A 21,929-nucleotide genomic window follows, 5' to 3' on the forward strand; every position below is an offset into this window, starting at 1 on the left:
CAGAGCCTTTGGCCCCTCAGGCAGCAGAGTTTTGCTTAGCACAGAGACCTGGGAGCTTGTAGGGACAACCAGAGCTCAGAAATGTAAATTCCTGTGTGGCTGAATGTGTCCCAGGAGATGGAAAGCACTGCAGGCTGGTGGCTGATGCATGAGATCAAACAGGAGGGGAGGGATGAAGGATATTGCCCCTTTTTCTGTAGGGTTTTGTGGCCTTTGATCACTGTATATTTTCACTATGTTTCATTCTTTTGCCCTGTAGGAAGCAGCTGTTGTAATTGGGTTTGTTTGGCTGCTGGAGGTGTTGCCTGGGCTAATGCATGTCACTTTCTAGCTCACTTGGTTCCTTTCTGATCCCTGCTTGTTCAATGTGAGCTGGCAACAGAAGATCAGAGGACATGAGGCTCTGCTACATGCTGGCAGAGAAAGTTTTGCTCATAGAAGAAAAACCAGGTGCTCTTGCCAAGCCTATCCTGGCTGGTCTTGAATTGGCCCCAAGGTTCCATGCCCCCTCCCAGCTTGCTCTACTGGGTTCAGTTTATCTCCCAGAAAATCCTCCTGTCCCCACAATGTTTAATCTATGAAGCCTTGCCTGGGGGAGGCCGTGGTCACACGAGGCCACCCCTGGCACAGCTCCAAGCTTTCCCAAGCCTTGTATTTGACTTTGTTAGGTGCTGTGTCATTAGGTGCGCTGTGTGTTCTGTATCCTGCATATACAGGCAGATGCTTCATTATTGGGCCTGAATTGCCAGTGCTTTCTTTGCAAAAATTCCCATTCCAGCCTCACCTAGAGGATAAATAACGATTATGGATGGGTGTAAGGGGAGGAGCTGGTCTCAAAGATGTGATCGATGTGACAGCAATCAGTAAGAGTTTGTAAGGCTGTGAGAGGTAGGATGGCTCTCATCCTACCCAACCCAGAGCCTGCAGCTCTCCTGAGCTGTGCTGGCTGTGCCCAACCTGACTGCACTCTGTGGATCTCTTGGGTGCAACATAGATGTGCAGCGCTGCTGCCATGCAGGGTTCAGTTGTCAGGTGGGATCCTGGAGGATGTAAGCTTTGGGTGCCAAGTACGTAAAGTGTCTTCTGCCAAATCAGGCAGATGAGAATCCTGATTCAAAAGTAACTTCTTGTTCATGCCTATTGTTTGTACATATCATTTTTATGATGGGATGGTTTTGTCTTCGGGGGGAGGAGGGGTGGAAGGGGGGGGAGAAGCCACTGTAAAGCTGTTATTCTGGAGAAGGTTTTTGTCGTGCTCAGGATCTTGTCTGGAGGGTTGATATTTGCTCAGCTGTGTGCTGGTCTGTGTGCCAATGAATACAACACTGCAGAGCAAACACTGGAGCCCAATCTTCCCAGCAGAAGAGGTTTTGTTCCTGTCCTTTGGCTTCCAGCTTTGCTACAGAAGGCTGAGAATGCAGGACCTTGTGTGGGTGCAAAGCATTTCTGAGGCAGTTTGATGTGACAACGTGCTGGAAGTGACCTTCCTGCTGCTCTCCCTGGCCCTTAGCTGTGGGTTGGCTTTGTCCTTTTTGTGTCCTTTCTCTTCCAAGCCATATGTGTTCATAGCTTTTGTCTGAACCACGGAGCTCTCATATAGTTGGCAGGGAGAGAAAGGTTGTTTTAGCCATCTCACTGTGTCTTCAGCCATAGTAGAGGCCAGAAATGTTGGGATTTTCCTGGTCCTTTCCAATCCAGTAGGTGGCTGGATGAGCAGATGCTCCTTCCCATAGATGGACACACGAAAGCTCAGTGCCAGCATTTTTATGGCTCGGTCATCATAAATAACTGATACTATTTGCTTTCTCTATTTAGAAGAAAGCATTGCTCTATCCCAGTAACATCAACTGGGAAAACAAATGCCAGCATTTATCATTTATCATGCAACTGCTGGCACTAATAGAGGTCAAGTGGATTTATAGTACCAGAACCCATTATGTGTTTGAAGACTAATTAAGGCCTTAAATGAGACGCCTGTTTTGCTGGATTCTATTATTTTCCTTGCTGCTGTGGTTTTTATCCTCCTCCTTTCCTCTCTGAAGAGCACTGGCAGTAATAATGGAGCACTAGCTCAGCGGAGATGTCCTGATTAGGTGTCAGCAGTGTGAGATTTGAGATGCCCTGTGCCCATTGAGATTGCTGGATTGTATCTCTGCAGTTGTGGCTGGGGTTTACAGAGCTGTCTTTCTCCCCAGCCGACTGCTCGGCTGCTCTAATTGAATCAGATTTAACAATATTTGGAGCTGTCTGCCAGAACCAAGGATCTGAAAATGCTGGGGTCTGTGCAAATGTGAGAGGGCAACGGTCTGGTCCAGAAGACAAGTTGGTATTTCAGTTGATTTGAGTGCAGAGAGAAATGGCCTTTTCAAGTACTTATGCTGAGATTTGTGCTCTGTGGGGTAACTGCTGCCCCTGAGCTGCTGTGTGTACTGCTCAGCCGTGAGAGCTGGAGGGAGGGCAGGAGCAGTGTTGGCCATGTAACCTTTCCCCAGCAGTTTTTTGTGGAGTTCACTGTCAGCTTTAATTCAGGTACAGCCACCCAGAGGGAGACAGCTTGTTCCAGGCCTGCAAATAGAACTGTCGGGTGCTCTGTGCTTGGGAGCTTGCTCTGTCTATGGAGAAGTCCTCCTCCTAGGAGTCCTCATAGCACATGTCAACTTGATGAGAGCTCCTGGCAGGGCTCCCTGAGCTGCTGCTGCTGCACATGCTGTGCTCGATCTTGTCAATGCTGAGATCCCAAGAGTGCCAGCAGGATGCAGGAACAGAACTGCCCCCTCTGCCTGCCCGGTTTTACCCTACTGCAGATCTGCATGGCGCAGTCCATGGCTGTTCTGTGATAAAACACTTCCTTGAGTTCTCTGCGGCTACATCTTGTATGGTAGCAAGGTACTGAGAGAGAATTCTTGCTATGTGAGTGTCTTCCTGGGAGGAACACAGCTGGTCCCAGTGCCTCATTGCCCAGCAGGGACTGGAAGCCCACAAAGTGATGTGCTGAGCAGATGCTATCAGAGGCTTTTGCAGAAGAGGCTGGTGTGATCTTTTCCCTAAATGTGAGAAGCAGAGTTGCCCTACATCATTCAGCCTGAACAGCACAAGGACAGCAAGGGCTGTGCACTGCCCAACTTCTGGCTGAGAAAAAAGGTTGGGAATAAAGCATGCTGTCTGTGTCATCATAGGTAGCACAAGGATGGGGGTCTCTGCATCTCTGCAGAGCATGGATGTGAGAGAGAAGTGTCTGGAGGTGCATAAATTGGGTTAGTGTTCCAAGGACAGAAAAGCAGGGAGTAGCTTGAGATGAGGGATGCAGGAGCCAGCAGAAGCAAGGATGTCTCACTTACTCCCCATTGCTGTCTTCCTGTCAGCTTTCCCTGGGATTCATTTCTCCCTCTTAGGTGGGGAGGAGCTGCTTCCAGTTTTAAAACAGAGGAATGTGGAAACCGTTGAACACCCCAGGAACCAAACTGCAAGAGCAAAAACCAAACATTTAAAAAAAAAAAACCCTCCTTGCTTCAATGTTGAGTTCATGGGGGGGGGAAGTTTTAGGAGGGGGAGAAATTTAAAAAGCAACAACACCCCCTGAGTGCTGAGAAGGACAACATCTGAGGAGCTGCAGGAAAACAAGCCATGAATGCAGGCAGTCAGCAGCTGTGCTCAGCTGATGTTCACAAGAAGGTTTCAGCTCGCTCTTATTAGAGACCTCAGCAAACCTTAAAGACAGAGAGAGCATTTAGAAATGCCCCTGAGGTTTTTGGTTACTCTGCAGTTGGCTTGGTAAACATGCCAATAAATACTGGAAAGGGGAGAGAAAAGCTTACAGAGGAACAGACACGGGTTTTCAGCTGCTCAGTCTGCTGCCTCCACCACTGTCGGTTGGTGCTGGGGAGGAGGAGGAGGATGGGGATGTCTGTATGGCATTAGGGCTGTGCTTGCTGCTGGGAAAAGGGACTTTGGAGGAGGTAGGGGCAGCACACACAGTCTGGAGCTGTCTGGGGGACCATCCTGCCTGGGAACAGCGAGCTGATGGGATTCCTTCTGTTGCAGTGTGCTTGTGAGTATCTCTCTGCTCTGCTGGAAGATGGGCATGTGTGGGCTCTGGAGTGATTGGGAGAATGGAACTGGGTGCATTTGGGGCCCCTCTTGGCCTTGTAGCTGGTTGTGTTTTGCTCTGGAGGCAGATAGCTGTGTTGGAATGCTTGGAGTTGGGTTTGTAGGTCCTCTCTTGGCTCGCCTGAGTGCAAGGTCTGTGAGCTATCAGAGGAACATCAGCACCAAAATAGCTGGAAAAGATTAATTGCTTTGTGTGCCCTAATTGCTGGGGCAATCTGACTACATATATTTAATTAACAAAGGAGGAAGGCAAGTTTTCTCAGACCAGAGATTGATGGTCGCTGGCCAGTGGTTTAATGCTATTGTGAATGCACCAAAGCACCTGAGGACAGAGGTGTGTAATTAACAACTCTTCAGGCCGTTAGAAGTGACGTGTGTTTATCTAATCAGGCACACGCTGCTTCTTCAGGGCTTTCCTGGAAGCAGTCATTAGAAGCTGCTGTGACGCACGCTGGCTTCCAGGTGCAGAGCTCACCTCTTGGGCATCGCTGCCAAACCCATGTGTGCCATCTGATTTATCCATCTGATTTATCTTACTTTGCTTTCCTGGCAATGTGGGAGGAGACCCCTCCATCCTGCTGGTGCCCACAGGCAAGCAGCAAAGATGTGGTAGCTTAGTTAAGGCAGCTTAGTTAACATAAGCCAAGGGCTGAAATAAAAACGGTAAGATCTGTGCTCTTTAATGAGGGCAGGCAAGGCTGTGGGATAAGCAGCAGTGCTGTTTAGATGCTGGTGGGAAACCAAGGGACCCTCGTGCTCGATGAGTTTGCTGCTGCAGGAACTGCTTGCAGCTCGGTGGTTTCCGTTCTCAGGGCTCTGCACAAGGATGGCTTTCAACTCACATGCGCTCCTCGCCCTCCTGCAGGACATCCCCCCCAAATTTGGGAGTTGTTGTCATGGGACCTCAAGTCCAGTGGTTCTCTTTCTGCCTTGCTTGGCTTTGCTGATGTGGGGCATTGCCTGGCTCTCAGCTAAATAAAACCTTCAGCTTATATGAAATACAACGTATCACATGTGCTTTCAAATTCTGTGACCTGTGAAGGCAAAATTTCCATGTTCTTGTTGCTAGACCCATGAAAGTTTGCTCTTTTGCTTAGTTTTCTAGCCCTTGTGACCATAGAGAGGCTCTGAGCTGCATCCCAGACACGTTCTTTAAGCTAAAAACATAAAGATAAAGCAACAATCCCACATGTTATGTTTTTGTTATCATTTTTCTCAATGCCAGCCCCCTGGCTTCTCATGCTTGATGGGGGCAGCAGCTCTGAAATTCCAGAGATGAGACCCATGGTCACGGTGTGACCCTGCTGCTGGTTTGTGCAGCTCTGGCTGTTGCTGACTGTGCTGTGATAGCACTTTGAAAAAGATTCAAAACAACGGAGAGAAAACACATCTGAACCTCAAGGACAGAGTGCAGCTGCAGCATCCCATCTGTCTGACTTTGCAGCAATGGGAGCGGAGGGGCTGTCCTGCTCTGACACCTCCTGATGCAAAAGTGTGTTGTTTTGCAGGAGCCAGGCCCAAGAGAGTCCAAAGGAACAGCATGGACAGCTTAGACCTCCTGAAGTTCCCTTCTGAAAAGGTAAGCAAAGCAGCCTGCCTGGCCCTGGGGACTGAGTGTGGGTAGCAATCTGTGGTGGCTCGCTGAGGGAAGGACGCAATTGGTGTCATTGGAGTCAGTGGGATTAACCAAAGAGGGTTTCTAGAGAGCTTGGAGGAGAGACATTTAACTGAAAGCTGAAAAAGGCTATTCTGAACTTTCTTTTTTTTAAAGTCCTCTGTTGAAGAGGATAAGGGGAGTGGTTTAACCCCTTTAATGGCTGGTGGCACATCTCTGCGTGTTTTTAACCCAGCAGAGTGCTTTGCTCAGTGCGGGGAGGAAGGAGAGGTCTGAAGTGGGAGCTGTGCCTTGCAGGAGGTGGAGGGTTTTGTTTCAAGAGGCTCTGAGGACTTCTGCTCCAGTGCACTGCTGGAAATGTCAGATCTGAGCAGAGCAGCACTCCATCTCTCCCCAGGGCAAAGGCTGCTTCTACAGACAGCTGCAGGCACTGATCCTTCCCACCTATGGGGCTCATTTACATCCCTCAGAAAATCCTGTACAGAGTTGCTGGTCTGTCCAGGGGCAGCTGTTGGTTTTCTGTAGGGCTTCATCAAGCTCACCTTAGGGAAGGGGTCTGGGTGGGCCCTGTGCTGGGCCTTTGGGCTGGATAGCATCAAGGGTACAGCAGTGCCAGCAGGATGCTCAGCTGCATGTCCCAACCCAGTGCTTAGTTTTGCTGATGTGTGGTTTGCTGCTTCGCTGCTAATGCTGTAACAGCTGAGCCTCCTTCAAGGCAGAGGGGTGGGTGAGCTTCAGGGGTTCTGGTGAGAGCAAATAGGAGCAGTGGTTGGGGCACAGGACCCTGGAGTCCAGTGGGCAGCAGCGTGCCCTGCTATCACCAGCCCTGCTCCTAGTTTTGATATTTGCTTTCAGCTCCCAGCTGTCAGTCTTTGTTTATTCTTCTTTCCACCAGACTAAAAATTTATCACACACTGGCTTTCACCCCGAAGGTGCTTACATGCTGTAATTGAGTCATCCATCCTTTTGGCATGAAGGAAGCAGTTTGAAGCCTCTATCCACAGCAGCAAAGCAGCTTCTGTGCTGCCACTTAACTGCCTGCTTTTCAAGGTGTGGACACCAGCCAGGCTGCAGTCGGTCCTGCTGATAACATCTAAAGAATTGAAACTTATTCATTCTCACTATTCCTGTTTGTACTGTAAGGGGTGGAAAACTCCTGTGCAGGCATTGAAGAGAGCAAAGGAGGACAGCAGCGAGGGAGCAGGGGACTGCCTGTAGCCACCTGCTGCAGTTGTTGTGTCCCCCTGCAGTCCCCATGCACTGCTGTAACACAGGGCTTGGTGAAGGGGCTGGATGGGGCTCCTGCCTTTCCTGCTGAGCTGCTGGGGTAGGGTCAGCCCTCCTGGTGGAGGCACCTTTCAGCCATCACCTCCTGTGTCTGTAAATAAGCCAGCCATGCCCTTACCCCCACATCTCTGTTTTTTGTTTCTTTTTGAGGGGATGCTCCTCCTCTCTCACCTCTCCCAGTGGAGGATTTGACTACTGTGTGTTGTTTGGGTGATGCTTCCCTGACACTCGTTAAAATCATCCTCTGCAACGATACACAAAATATATCAGCTCACGCAGCCTAAAAGCCACATTAACTTCTTCTTTCTGTTCATCTGCTGTACTCTGAATCTTAGGGCAGCAGGTCTCGATGCAAACAATTTGTACAAGAACTATTTCTTGCTTTCCCAAGGACCAGAATGGGGACAGCCATCACGTGGGAGACCTGAAGATCTCGGGAAAAGAGTTCTTGTCTTTACCTGTGAGGTCGAAGAAATACCGAGAGCACCAACTGGGTTTGGAGAGGAGGCCCCAAGGGCCGTGCGCATCGCCCCTGGATAGCAGCCAAGTCCGAGTGCAAGTGCCACAGTCGGTAGGAAGAAGTGGTTTTCTCCTCTAGTGCTCATCTGGGAGCTCTTCTTAGGATATCATCGTTCCTTCCTCCTTTCCAAGCTCTGGGGAAGGGTAGTGGCGTGGCTGTTGGATGGGAAGCAGAGCCTACGTGCTCAGTATGCAGAGCGTGCTTTAATAAGTCGGTGATTGGGATGAGATGATGGCAAATCCTTGCCTAGGAGCTTCTCTCTGGAAGGAAATCAGATGAAGCATGCTTGCAAAGGGGCAGGAGCTGGCCATGATGTTGGTGATTTAGGGGTTATGGGTGTGTGGTACGTTTCTTGGTTGGTGCTGAGCATCTCTGACTCAGGCTGTGCTTGGTTCCCCAAAGCTGATGGGCATCTGAGTCCTCTGGAAAGCTCTTACTGTGTCTATTTTGATGTTTTTAGCCCAAACAACTGAGTTGTTTGTTGGGCTGCTGTGTTCTGGTTGAGTTGATGCTCATGCTGTGACACTGGCAAACATGATGCACTGGGGAGGTTTCCTGCAGCTGCGTTGGTTTTGTTCTCAGTTTTGAAGATGGGAATTTCACCCACAAACCATGGCACATTTCTAAGACCTGGGAGGAGGCTCAGAGATGTTCAGGCTCAGCGAGAAGCCCAGAATCCTCAGCTTGCTGCTGCTGGGGTGTGTTGTAACACACAACTTCCTGATAGCATGGGTGCTCCTGCTTTAGTGGTGCATTACAGCCTCAGTGTATGCAGTTCTGTGATCACTCACTTGAATCCAGGTGGAATCAATCCAAGCCAGGAGACAGACACCTGTTTTTCCTTGGTGCTTAAGAAAAGAACACAATACAATATTTTTTATGTCAGGTAAGAAAGGGTCTGAGCTTCAGAGCTTGGGATGAAGCCTGCCTGTAGAGAGGGGATATTTGAACGTGGTTCCTTGCTCCCATACTGCAGGCTGCAGGTAGAACACGTCCTGATCTGCGCAGCCATGCACATCCCCTTCTGGCCACAGACAGTCCTGGTTTTCTGTTCCGTTGTCTGACCGCTGCAGACAGAATTTCTACAACAATTGTTTCTTTTAGACTTCTCTGAGCTGCTGTTTCATTCCCAATGGTGTCGGTGGAAATGGCCTAATAGGAAAAGCATTTCCTGCTGCTCACCGGTGCAAACATGATCGTTGGGAAGGAAAACAGAGCTCATCAGCCAGAAAGGAGACAGCAGCACAGGGGCATCCAAGGGAATACAAAGGCAGAAAAAAAAAAACAGCCTGCTTCTGCCAGAAATAGCCTTGTATTTTTAACTCGGACACTCAGCCAGAAAACAAACAAAAGCTGTGCTCCAGCAAGAGTAAGGCAAAGAGTGTTCCTGAAGTGTGTGTGAGCACACAGGGCTCAGTGTGTGGGAAGGGCCCCTGGGATGCTGCCAGCCACCAGTAAGTTGTCACTGTACATGCAGGAGTTTGGTGAATGGTGAGGAGGCAGGGAAAGGCTCACCAAGGTGCCCAGGCTTTGTAGTGCCTTGACTCTACCTGCTCACTCTGGATTTGTGGGAGAGTTCGTTTTAAGTTCAGCCCCTAAGCATTCCTGGTGCACCTGGTGGGTAAACAGCAGAGAGAGTGAACTTGAGATAGGCAGAGCAGCAGGGAAACAGAGCATCTCCCTCCTCACAGACACTAAACATACCCATTTTGTCCCAGGAGAGAATAGATGATGCACTTGGCTTGAGGAGAAGGGCAACTGTCTGTCTTATGTTTTGGAGAATGCCCATCTTGGTAGCTAACAGACTGTAGCCTGTGTCCCATAATAAGTGTGATGTGTTAGATGGGGCTTGTTCTCAGGGGTAGCTGTACCAAAGGAAGGTGGAGGTGTGCATAACCTTTTTCCTAAAAGCTTTTGAAATACCTTTGGACATCCAGGAGCTCTGCATGGGGATGAGGGAGGGAAGAATGCTGCATCCATGCTTGTGCACAGCCTTGGAGACCAGACTGCAGGGCTGAGCCTGCTGCTGGAGGGCTTCACCTCACTTTGGGGGCTTGGGTTTTGGACTCACCAGCACTGTGTCTGTGCTATGTGCCCATCCCAGCCCTGCAAAGGCTTTGATGCGCAGAGCCCCACTGGGACACAGCTTGTGCCTCAGACCCTGCCCTGCCACACACACAGTGCCCTACATGAAGGGCTCTGCTGCCCAGGCAGTGGCTGTGCGGTGTGCTCTGGGTTACTTCAGGTGAATCCTGTCTGGTTTCCATGCTCCCAGCTGACAGTGATGCCAGCCTGGCTTTGTAGTGAAGCCCAGACCTCCGAACTTTCAAGTCAACATCTTGCATTTGGCTTTTGTCCCATTGCTCTGTTGGATGGGAGTGTGGGTGGGCTTTGTTGAAAAGCTCTGTTTCCATCTGCGCCTTTTTAAATGAAATGTAGCAAACCCCACCCAAGAGCAAAGAGAGGCCGGAGCCCAGCTCAGACCCTTTCTCTTGCTCTCCCTCCCACAGAGCTGGCTTTGGTCAGGCTGTTCAGACCGCAGCCCCCTCCTATTCCCCATCTTGCGAATGCTCAAAGCAAAAAATCTTAAATCCATCCGTTAACAGCAAGTACTTCATTAGCAGTGTGCCCCAATGGCTGATCTGGGTGAGTGTATGGGATGTCACCATACCTGCACTCAGAAGACACGAGCTCAGAACAAACCTCCCAGGCCCTGAACAGGTCTCTCTATGTCTGTTCACCGTCTCCTCCCCACCTGGGGAGAGGCACTGCTGCTCCCCTGCCAACCCCAGGAGCTTACAGAGGTGTGATGGTGGCTGTAAAGTTGTTTGAGCTTTGGATGGCAGAGCTGCGGTGTTGTTATTAGCATCAGTGATGATGATGCTAATTACTGAACTGCTGGGAAACTCCCCATGGGAGGAGGCAGGGAAAAGTGGAAGGGGAGGTGAGGCACTGGGGATGGTGAGGAGCCTGGCCCTGCTGGCAGCACTGCCGTGCTCTGGGAACAGGGCTCATTCTGTTGGCAAAGCTGTGGCGATGCTGGGATGGGTGGGAGAAGCCATGGCTCAGGCTCTGCGTAAGGTAGGATGTGGGTGGAGGCCCCTCTGTGGGCTCACAGCTTTCTGTTGGGGGTGGGAGGGTTTTGGGCACAGAGGGGCTTCATCACTACTGGGACACGATGCAAGGGTCCTGCTTGCCCGTCTGCATTGGGGCTGGTGTGGGATCTGATGGGATGCCCAGAGCTGTGGGTCACTGCAGGCTGTGGTGTGGGAGCAGCTGTGGGGTGAGCCACACGTGGTTGTGTTTTCCCCCTGTTGTAGCAGCAGTCTGTGTATCAGGGCTCGGTCCTTGTGCCTATAGCTGGGTGGCCAGGCCTGAGATTTTCTGTTGGGTTTTGCTGTGTTTAAAACAACATCAAAGCAGGGGGTTTTGCACCATGTGAAGCTTGCAGACATCAAAGGCTCGGTCATAACGTAACCCTTTCCTCCGTGGGGGAGAAGGTCCTAATGCACAGGCTCCTAGAGGACTGGCAGCAACCGCATTTTGCAGAGGGTTCCCCCATGGAGGGGACTTCTAATGCTTTAGAAGCATCAGGTGAGCACAGGTTGGTGTGGTTGTGTCCTTCACTCCCCTATCTGAGAAAGCAACATCTCTGAGAAGGCAGGAGAGGGCCAGGGGAACAAAGATGCTCTGTATTCTCGAAAAAATCTGCCTGGGGATTTGTTCTACTGCTGGGCATGGCTTCTGAGGGCAGCACTGAGCTGAAGGCACTGGGATCTGTGGGACTGCGTGAGCCTGGCTTCAGGGGCTGCACACTGCTTACTGGGCTGCTGGGAAAAAGCACAGAGGAAAGGACCACCCCTCACCCACTACCCTCCTTGGGGGTCAGTGGTTCTGAAATGGTGCTGCTCATCTGGACCCCAATCTCCCCAGTGGAGAGCATCAGTCTCAGGAGCCCTTCCTGGCTCCTAAGCCACCCCAGCCCTTGTGGGGGCCATTTGTAGTTCATGATAGAGGAGCTGTGTGCAATGAGGACTTGCAGAGATGGGCTGATGTGTTTAGACACAGAACACACGCACAGTGTGCTGTATCTCCAAACATTTCCTGGGACAAATGTTTTTTATAAGACCTGCTTTGTGCTTACAGTGGGAAGCAACCATAAAAGAAGGGAGAATGTTGTAGTTGACACCCCTGCAGGCAGGGTGCCAGAGTTCTTCCATGTTGTCATCTCTCTCTCTCTCTCTGATGTCCTGGTGGGTCGATCCTCTGTGTGGCCCATGAGAGCTCAGTCCCTATGCTGTCCATTCAGAGCTTGATGTGGGTACCCTATGCTTGGCTGCTCTGTGGCTCTCTGCATCTTTCCTCTCTTTTGAGATGATGTAATGATCTGATTGATGTGTGAACTCCCTCCATGCCAACGCACGCCCTCCTTTATCTCCCAGCCTTTTGTTTAGCTGCGTGGTGTAATTATGCCATTATGGCTGGTCGGACTTTCTGGTGTGAACATGCTCCAAGAAAGCTGGAGCTGGAGGGGTGGGTGGCTGCTGTGATGGGTAAGGCTGTTCCTGTGGCACTCCAAGACTGCTGTGCTGGAGTCAGTCCTGCTGGAGCCCACCAAGCTGTGTCACCATCAGGCTGTTCCTTCCTCTTTGCTTAGTGAGATGTCCAGCAGCACTTGGTGTGGGTGCAGAGCTGGGAGATGTGTCTGCAGGGCTGGTGGACATTGAGAGAATTCCAGGATGCAGGCTGCTCTGAGAAGCAGCAGTAATTTGGTTGCAAATTAAAACATGCATCCAACCCTTCTGACCACATGTCTGTCTGAGACTCTTTATTAAGCACTGAGGCCCTTCTTTTTGGCTCCTTTCGTGGCATGGTTGCACACATGAGCCCAAAGTGCCTTCCTACATCAAGGCTGCAGCAGGGACAGCAGAGCTGGAACCGTGTGTGTTTTCCAATGCAGAGTCCTGAGGTGCTGCTCCTCGCTGGGACTTTATGCAGGGAAATGAGTGGGGAGGTAGAGAATCACTGCAGAGGAACTGCATGGGGCGGAGGGGGGAGGCAGCAGTGTTTTCTGGCATGCGCTGCCTCTGCTGCACTCGTTGCCTCAGTGGTAAATTATCAGCTTCTTCCTTAAATATTAACAGCTGCCAGGTAATGAATTCCCCCTCTCTGTTTTATAATGGCACTAAAATTGGGAATTGCCTTGCTTTTCTCTGTAATTATCCAATGAGACCACGTGAGCACGAGGGAGGCTGGGTAGGACTGGCAACTCTGCAGCCCTTTGCTGTGCCTGGGGAATGCAGCAGGGCTGGGCTGCTCCTTGGGGCAGGCAGTGCTGTGGGGTGCATGGCTGTAACGTTCTTCCTTACCTTGCTCTGCCTCCTGTGCAGAAGGGCAGGTTTGGGAGGTGGGTTTGTGGATCTGAAGCAAGCCTGTGCTTGTGAGCAGAGAGGAGAGCACACCCAAGTGCAGGAGGGCTGTGCAAGCCCTCAGCTGTGCAGAGGTCACACTGTGGACCCCAGGCCTGGATGCTTCTCAGTGTCTTGGCACAAGTGCTGGGGACTGCATGAAGGCATATCTGAGCCCTTGTATCCCAGCTGTAGCTGGAGGGTGGCCTTGGGGCTGAAAGCACTGGAAAAGAGACTCCAACCAGAGTAATGTAACCTGAAATTGTTGTCCCAGGTCCTACTGCAACCGTTTACTGGAGGTGAGGACAGGAGCTCTGCAGCCTGGCCATGCTGGAGCTGGCTGACCCAGCTCCTGAAACACATTTCTTTTTCCCCTGGCTCACCCTAACTGGGTTGTCAGTTACTGGCACTTTGAAGCTGTAATTGAGGTCTGCTTTCCTCCTCGTGCAGCCTTTTCTCCCAGCAAATTGTCAGCCCTCGAGTGGCACAAGGCAGGGAGAGGGACGATGAGCTGAGCATTTCCTAGAAACTGTCACTTTAAACAGAACAATACTGACAAAGAGGAACGAATTGCAGCCAGACACAGAGCCATAAAACTCGGAATGTTTGACTTCTCTCTGAATCTGGAACTCCTCTCATTCCTGGGGGCTGTGCTGTGCCCCGGGCACTCGGTGCGTCTGCGGTTTCACCTCCTTGCGTGCAATCAACTGCATGTGCCAAAAGAGCTTAAAACGTCAGAGTCTGGGTTCTGTTTGGGTATAAATCAATGTAACCCTGAGATCACTGGGCAGCGACAGCGGATGACACAGAGACACCTCCAGTCAGGGGGGATTTGGTTTGCTTGTCATGCACAAATATTGTTGGTTGAGGCAGGTGGGAGCGCAAGAAGTGGTGAGGCTGTGGATGTGCTTTGCAGACTGCAAAGAGGAGAGCAGGGAGGTCTGGGTGCTGCTCCCTGGGGCTCTGTGCCCTCACACAGAGCTGAGAATGGCTGCTATGGGGTTTTGCCTGTGTGTGCCCCAATGTGAGCTGCCAGCTGGGCAGCCCCAAGAGCCCCAGTCTGGGGTTAATGTGGCAGTCACGAGGCTCCGCTCACCTTCATCCATGTTTCCCATTAGCAGTGCTATTTTCAAACCTCCCCGAGGCAATTAACACCAATTAATCTAAAAAAGACCAAACAATGTGTGCTTTTTTTTCTTTTTCCAGCACACCTGGCTTCATCCCATTCCACGTGCAGCCCCAGAAGGCTGCAGTTTGCTCCTGGCAGGGAGTGAGCCTGGAGCAGGGCTCCACGTGCAATTGGAGGGGGGACCCCAAGGGTCCCCATGACCCTCACCTGCCCACCCCAGGTCATGGTATCTGTGCATCCTGCACTGGGGTGGGGGAGCAGGTCTCCGCAGCACTCCCTATGGGTTTGCTTATTGGGGTGTGCTGCAAAGCCACAGAGCCACCCCAGGACTCACCCTGCCTGCAGTGGGGCTGGGATTTCATGTTCCGTGGGCTCCGTGCATGGTGAGAGCCCTTGATGTTGAAGGAGGCCTTCAGGCATTGCTGGATATGTGTAAATAATAATTAGGAGTCAGGCGTTTGCTGCGGCGAGGGGCGTTTGTAGGAGGTGAGGTGTGCACTGTGGGTGTGAGCACTGTTTGTTAACCTTACTTCTGCCTTCCTGAGTCGGGAACGTGGGTTATATCATTTAAAGCAATGGAGTATGTGTTGCTGCAATGAGCTCTGCTTGGCTTTGCTGCTTGGCTGTGTGGGGAAAGCTCTGCTGATCGCATGTTGAGAACTCACTGCTCTCTGGCATCAGCCTGTGGCCGTGATGGCTTGGGGCAAGGAGCTTGGACTGCTCCTGGTGGGTAATTGATCCTCTGGAGCTGGCCATGCCCCTACCCAGCCTGAAGGGGCTGATCTGGAGTGACACTGCTTCTGATTTTTGTCCTTGGGTTGTAGTTAAAAACGTGAGGGTTGAATCTGGGCCTCGGTGGTGACGGGAACCCAACCCGGTACTGTAAGAGTGGTCAAAACCTACAGGGAAAACTCGCTGCCTTAACTGCAGAGCGTTGTTGTAGGACTGTCTGCATGCACCAGGGCTGTTTCCAGCAGAGGGAAGAAATGTAACCCCTGGGATTAATGAGGCCATGGCACAAAGTGGCTGCATCTGAGCATGCTGGCATGGTGAGCAGCAGAGGTGTTGGAGACACTGCCATGGGCACTGCGCTCCAAGGGAAGGCAGAGATGGGGCTGTGCTGAGCTGCTGCTCTCAAAGTGTGGGTTTGCACCATGTACAGCAGCAGGGCACGCTCCCAGCAGGTCAGCAGTTGAGGCATTAGGGAAGGAGGGAGTGTGGGTGAGCTATTTTGATTTTGTTTGAAACAATAAAGCCCGAGCTATTTGCAATCCTAACAACAGAACCAGCTTTTAGCACCGGCGTTTATAGGGATGAGTGGGCGAGTTGTTTAAAGGGAGGAAAAAAAAAATCTTTGAAAACAGTCCAAGGAAGGGTGATAATTTCATACTGGAAGGGAAAAGCGTTGGGCACGTCTGTGTTTGCAGTGCTTGTGTATGGGGCTGCTGGGACCACAGAGGCCAGGGCACACAGGGGGCTGCAGGGGGGGGTTCAGGTGGTGACTCTGCAGGTCAGGGATGCTCTGCTTGCTCTCCTTCACTGCATCCTGTGCCCAGGTGCAAAAAGTGCTCTTTGCTGTTCTGAGGGCTCAGCTGCTGGGTCAGCCCCATCTTCTGCATGTCACCCTCTGTGCCTGCTCCATGTGCTCTGATGGGGCTGTCTCCAACTTTGGCTCTTCAGATGCAGGGCAGGGGCTCAGCTGTGGCTCACAACCCCACTTCTCTCTGCCCTAAAGCATCCCCTCAGCACAGTGGTGCAGAGGCAACAACCATGGTGCAGATGTGCAGCTCACAAGAGGGGTGGCAGTGCCTGTGCTGGTGTGCAGCAATGTCCTGCACGGAGCATGGCAGTGGCCCATTTCTCATCCCTGCCCCCTTCTTTCTTCATTTGCTGCAGCATTTCTTACAATTAAATCATGAACAGAGTGGTAGCTTAGTAGTGAGCTCTGCAGGCAGCAGCTTCACTTTAGACAGATTCCCAATCTTCTCTCTTCCGCAGCCCATGGCACCAGACCCACACAGTAATTGGTTTTTGCCTGCTCTGTCCTGAAGCCCAGACTGTGCAGGGTGATGGAAAACCTGTTTTTATTCAGGGTAATGACATTCCCCACTTCTGCAGAAAAGGTGGGCAGGAGGGTCAGACAGCAGCGTGGATGGAGAGCCGAGGGGGCACTGCACTGTTTTGTTGCTGCTTCTCTTCCTGGTGACCCATCCCACAGTCCAAACCCACGTTTGTTTGCATTTCACAAATGTAAAACCTGTCCCCGGGCTGTTGCACGGTGTTCCCATCCCTTCTGTGCTTAGAATCTCATTACGATCACAACATTCCCTCTGTTAACCAGGGCTGCGTTTAAATTCAGATTCAATTCGTGGCTGTGTATCTTCTGCAGCAGGGCCAAAAAAAAATCGCATCCCTGACAGCACGTGGAGCAGGAGGGCTCTCGGGAGCCGACGCGGGTCCCTGGGTATTTCAGTGCTTTAAATCTGAGCCATCGGATCGTGCCTGCAGGCGCACGGTGCGTCCGCTGCCCGCGGAGCTGAGCGCTTTTGCAGATGTCGTTCGGCAAAATCGATCCCGATCTATTTTTAAGGCGAAGTGTGCGCGGCGGGTGGGAGGCGAGGAGGTGGAGGGAAAGCTAAATATTCACATAGCTCCGCGCTGCGTCGGAGAGCATCGGCGAACAGCGCCGGGATCGTGGCAGCGAGGTGAGGGCGAAGCGAGAGCGGGGATGCGGCTGCGGGGGGAGAACGGCACGGCGGTGGGGCTGAGGCTTCATGCTGGGGTTGGCGGTCATCTACTCTGTGTAAATCTGTGCTCCGGTGCTGAGCGGAGCCGCTGGGGAGCGCACGGCAAACAGAGCCGTCTGCGAGCGGAGCTGGGAGAGCGGCTGCCCAGGTCGGTGAGCGCAGCGCGGCTTTCTATGGGCTCTGCTTTTTTGTTTCTGGAGCGGGGGGGATGCGTATAGAGAGACAGAAGAGGGGTTTCCTCGGGTCACGGCTTGGATAGAGCTTGTGGATGCTGGAAAAGTGAGGCTGCTTTTAAAGTTGGCTGCTGGATTTATTTTGAACTTTGTGTTACCAATGTCCGTGCTACTCCCTGGGAAGTGGATGCAGCAACCCGCGAAGCAACTGGTGCCGTGTGGATGCCTTGTAGGAGCGGTGCTGGGGGAGCTCTTCGGGGTGGGTGGAGCGCTGCCCTGGGCACAGGCTGTGCGAGTTTGACAGCTCTGAGCCAACGAGCAGCCAAGGCAGCAACAACTGCTGGGACTGGAGCAGCCCCGCTGCTGTGCTGGGAGCAGAGGCGGAGGGTGCTTCACCTCTGCATCAAACTGAGGCATCCAACCTGGGTTTCCTCCTGCCTCCTACTCCTCCTTTGCCTTCTGGATGCTCATCCCAGCACCCCTTCAGGTGCCCACCCTGCGCAGCTGGAGCAATGAGGTTGGACCTAATGCCAGGCTTTGGGGTGCACAGCAGTGCTGCTATTGGCTCCTCCATGGGGTGCTGGGGTGATGGAGCAGATGGCAGTGCTGTGTGTATTGCATGAAGTGCTGCTGGTGCTGCTCCTGCTTGGTGATTTTGGGTCAGCTGCCTGAAAAGAGAGTGGGTAAGTGCTTGGGATGCATCTGGTTGGTAGGGGAGAGACAGATAGGAGATGACACATGGGCACGGATGTGTCGGAGTGAATATCTGCTGGGTTCAGAGCACAGTTTGTCTGGGAAGTGTCTGCAGTCAAAAGGTCAGCTCTGGGGATGGGGTGCTGGGATGGGGTGCAGGGTCCTGTCCCTTCTCTGCCACGTGGTGAATCCCTTCATCTCTGTGTTGTCTGATCACTAAAATGGGATGAGGAAGAACTGTTGCTGGACAGGTTGCTGAGGAAGCGCTCTCCAAGGAATGGCTGTGGGAGCAGCACTGAAACCTGCTGTGTTATTCCCTGGCCCCTGCTGCATGGGGACATAGAGGAGAAGCCAGTCTAGCAGAGCAGTGGGGTTTGGCCCCTATGGCTGCTTTGTGCCCAGGGGACAGAGCTGGGCTGAGGCTGAGAGGTTCTATTTAGCACTGGTGAGCACCCACCTGTGCTGCACCAGGCAGTAATAACCTGCAGGTTGAGGAGCTCAGGGCAGCCCAGTGCTGGTACTGTTGTTCCCTGTGTTCCCAGCACTGCAGCTGTGTTTGACACATCCTGGATCCCACCTGGCAGGCTGAACAGCCTGCTGCTTGCACCAGCACACAGCATCCCTGCTGCCTTCCAGGGAGGGAGGTGTGTTTCAGGTAAGCAAGTGGGGCTGCCAGGCTGTCGTTAGCCAGGCTGCTGACTGCTCTGCTCTCTTGTAGAGAACAGGAGCAAAGCTGCAGTGCTGTGTACGTGGCCTTTCTGTGGGTAGGGAGCTGAGGCTTTGTACAGGGTGTGGGGTGAGCTGTGGGGCTGGGGCCTGTGGCAACACTGTGGTGGTGGTTGTGCTGTTGTAGGACTGGTGCTCGGTGCCGTTCAGGGATGCCCAGGCTCTCAGGAAGCCACAGCTCGGCAGCAGACGGTGCACCCCAGGGCACAGCCCGTCCATCTGCTTGCACAGCTCCTTCCTCAGGGCTGGCAGCAGGCAGGGCTCTGTGCAGTGTCACACTGGGGCATTTTAATTAGAGAGGTGTGGGGCTCTGAGGGGGTGCCAGGCAGAGCATCCTTCCCTCTCTTGGGTGCGTTTGGAGCAAAGGTCCTGATATTGTAAACGGACCCCTGGTGGGATGTGCTGTGGGGAACGTGGTCTCCCTGTGAGCTTTGTCTGTTGCGTCCCCTATGAGGTGGAACTCCTCCTTGCGTTGTGCCACTGCCCCCACTGAGTCTGTGCCACCCCAGGGAGCTGTGGCATGAATGAGCAGGCTTCCTCTTCCACCTTCAAGTTTGGGTCATGTGAGCCAGCACGGCAGCGCTGTGGTAGAAGCTGTTCATCCTTGGCTGAAGCTCGTTCAGGTTGTGGTTTCAGAGGCTGATGGTGCAGAGGGTCCGTCTGTGCTGCTGCTCCATTTGTGGGTCAGCACCTGGGAGGAGGTAAGAGGGGATTCTCCCTCCCCTCTCTGCTCCCACATTGCCAATGTTCCTCTCTGGCCCGCTGCTAATTTTGACGCTGCCCTAAATAGAAGCTGAGTGCATCTCATCTGCTTTGCTTAGCATACAGGAAAATTGTTTTCCTTCGTTTACTGACTCTGGCTCACAGCTTTAACCCTGTCAACACACAGCTCACCCCAGCACAGGGCTCCCTGGTAGCACTCTGCATGCCCAGGGAGCAGCCCTGTGCTGGGATCAGCACTGCACACCCTCACCAAAGGCCCTCTGCAGAGCTCTGCTGTGCAGCAGGGAGCACAGGACCTGGGCTCACCCTCCTGGCGCAGCACCCTGCCCATCTCCGGCATGGCACAGCAACTGGAGGCTGCTGTGAGTGCTAAATCTTCAGCAACACAACTTAAATATATCACTGTCTGGTGCAAGGTTCTTATTTGGGGCTCTCATGCAAGAACCATTTTCCTGAACTGTAATTTTGTGGCATTTGCAGCCTGGTGATGGCTGGAGCAAGCAGGGTGCTATGGCACGTTGGAAGGAAGTGGGGGCTGTGATGTGCAGAGGTTAAATTTAGCAGCTCAGGAAAGAGGGGTGCTCAGTGTGCCTGAGCCTGGCACATGGCAGCACCGCAGGGGGGCACCCCTTCCACTCCCCACCACTCTGTTCATGGCCTCTTCTCAGAGGTTGGTTTTCTTTGGATCATCCAGACCAATGGGTGGTGAGGAAAGGGGAAAAGGAGAGGCTGTTTCTGAGCTAGGAGCACAGAGTTTAAGAGGCAGTGACCCTGGGCAGGTGCAGCACATGGAGAAGGACGGGCATAGGAGTCCAGCTCTGGGCAGGGCAGGGTGGAAGCATTGCCAAGGCCACGCGGTGAGAGGCGGTTGGGGAGTGCTGATTGTTTTATTGTCTTTGCAGAAGATCAACCGGACCCCTTCGGATGAGGAATGCTTCTTTGACCTGCTGAGCAAGTTCCAGAGCAACCGGATGGACGATCAGCGCTGCCCACTGGAGGAATGCCCGTCAGAGGCTGCAGAGGCAGCAGCCACACCAGTCCCAGCCCTGGAAGAACGGATACGTAAGCATGGAGGTGTTGATAAGTCGCCATGGCTCCGGGTCGTGCTGCTCCCGTGGCATGGCTGGCTGTGTGGTGTTGCTGTGCGATGGACTGGGTGGGCTCTGGCAGGAGGGGAAGATGCTGCTGGGTGTTCTGAGCGTGAGCACAGTGGAAAAAGTTCTGGGTTTTGTACAGCTGTTGGATGCTGCGATGATAGGTGTTGCGTAAGGATGGAGAAGGGCAGCAGGATGGATAAACAAGAGGAAGCTCTGGGTGCGCAGGCAGTGAGCTTTGCTTGTAGGAAGAACACAGATAAATGGAGGAAACCATCTGACAAATAGGATGGGAAAGGCAGGCAGGGCTGTGTTTGTGCTCTGGGTTTGTGTCTTTTTTATGACAGAGCGGTGAGGTGCTTTGATTAAAGCTAACAGGGTGTGCAGGTCCCTCTGTTGCTCACAGGGATGCGGGTCGTTCCCAGGTGAGCAGTTTCTTCTGTGCTAAAAATAAGGTGGAAGCAAACATCACTTTTTCAAGATGTGTTTCTGATGCAGAAGTGCATTTGGCTGGAACAGCTGTGTTCCTTGTGAGTATGAAGCTTTATTAAGAGCGTTCAAGTAGGCATACTTTCTGTTCATCCATCACTTGGTCTCTGAGCTTTTTGGACACGTTGCTTGAAGTTTCTTTGCGAGCTGAAGGGCGTCAGTGCTGCAGTTACTGTGCATTCCTACAACTCCAAGAGCTGGGGCCGTTGGAGCAGCAGTGTCAGGATCTTGGGACAACCTCAAGTGCTTTGTGCTCCCGGAGGCAATGCCTACCAGGCTGGATTTCTTACAGCTTCATTTGCTTGTACCCATCCTAAGTGCAGTTCCTGTTCTGTGAGTGTTTTGCTGCCCAGCAGCTGCGAGGAGCCAGCAGAACTCATGCACTGTGTGCTGCCCTGGTTGGGGGCATTGCTCTGCTGTGTGGTTTAGCCAGGCCTTGACTTTGCACATTACCTGCCTGCAGTTACACCCTTGGGACCTCTGCAGTGCCCAGTAAGGAACCACCCAGTAAGCAGTGCACAGGAACTGTACAGTCACTTGCAACTGCTGGTGTCTGCACCATGGTGGAAATCAAAGTGGCAGCAGCATCCTGCCAAAATCTGTGCCTTACCCTACATGCTAGGCAATGCAGCAGATGCAGATTGCAGGTTTTTGGGAGGTGGCTGCCATGTACCTGCAGGTAGGGCTGTGCCCCACCATTGGTATCCAGAAAGGGTGTGAGTGGTTGCACGACTGGGCCGTGGGCTTTGATCCCTGCTTTGATGGTAGGTTTTTGCTTGCTTGCCTTGTTGGCAGTGGGATTGTTCCTGCTTACCACGCAGGGTGGAAGGGAATGGCGCTGGTCACAGAAGCTGGTGTCCTACCCAGCTCAGCCCTGGGAGGCTTCTTAAACAGGGGCTTAAGTCAGTTGGTTGAACAGCGTTTTGGTGAGAACTGGGCCTCTGTGGTAAGCAGAGATGTGACCCTGGTGTGCTCCTCTCCCCCTCCCAGCACACTCCTCCCTGATGGCATCCCCGCAGACAGAGGAGTTCTTCGATCTCATTGCCAGCTCGCAGAGCAGACGGCTGGATGACCAGCGTGCCAACGTGGGCAACCTGCCAGGCCTCCGGATAACACACAACAACCTGGGGCACCTGTGCATGGAGGGGGACGCCCAGGAGCCAGGGGATGAGTTCTTCAACATGCTGATGAAGTGTCAGGTACAGCAGGGCTGAGCAG

The 21,929-nt window shown here is 52.6% G+C and overlaps 1 protein-coding gene across 5 annotated transcripts in view; it reads left to right on the forward strand.

Annotated features, from left to right (window-relative positions):
• GPSM1 (G protein signaling modulator 1) overlaps positions 1–21,929 on the forward strand; it is a 50,395-nt gene that overhangs the window by 26,141 nt on the left and 2,325 nt on the right. For 4 of the 5 annotated variants that reach the window (XR_006180496.1, XM_042878886.1, XM_042878887.1 and 1 more), the window contains 4 exons: positions 5,616–5,686; positions 7,401–7,580; positions 20,031–20,190; positions 21,702–21,910. Coding sequence is in view for 4 of the 5 variants with exons in the window: in XM_042878886.1 (XP_042734820.1) it covers positions 5,616–5,686; positions 7,401–7,580; positions 20,031–20,190; positions 21,702–21,910 (620 nt within the window). In the remaining variant the exon portion in view is untranslated. Of the gene's footprint in view, positions 1–3,876; positions 4,049–5,615; positions 5,687–7,400; positions 7,581–20,030; positions 20,191–21,701; positions 21,911–21,929 lie in introns of those variants that run through there. The other variant, XM_042878888.1, reaches the window with a different exon arrangement.

This window comes from Lagopus leucura, unplaced genomic scaffold (assembly GCF_019238085.1).
Source record: "Lagopus leucura isolate 7727_CA_CO unplaced genomic scaffold, USGS_WTPT01 Super-Scaffold_100022, whole genome shotgun sequence".
Classification (NCBI taxonomy): Eukaryota; Metazoa; Chordata; class Aves; order Galliformes; family Phasianidae; genus Lagopus; species Lagopus leucura.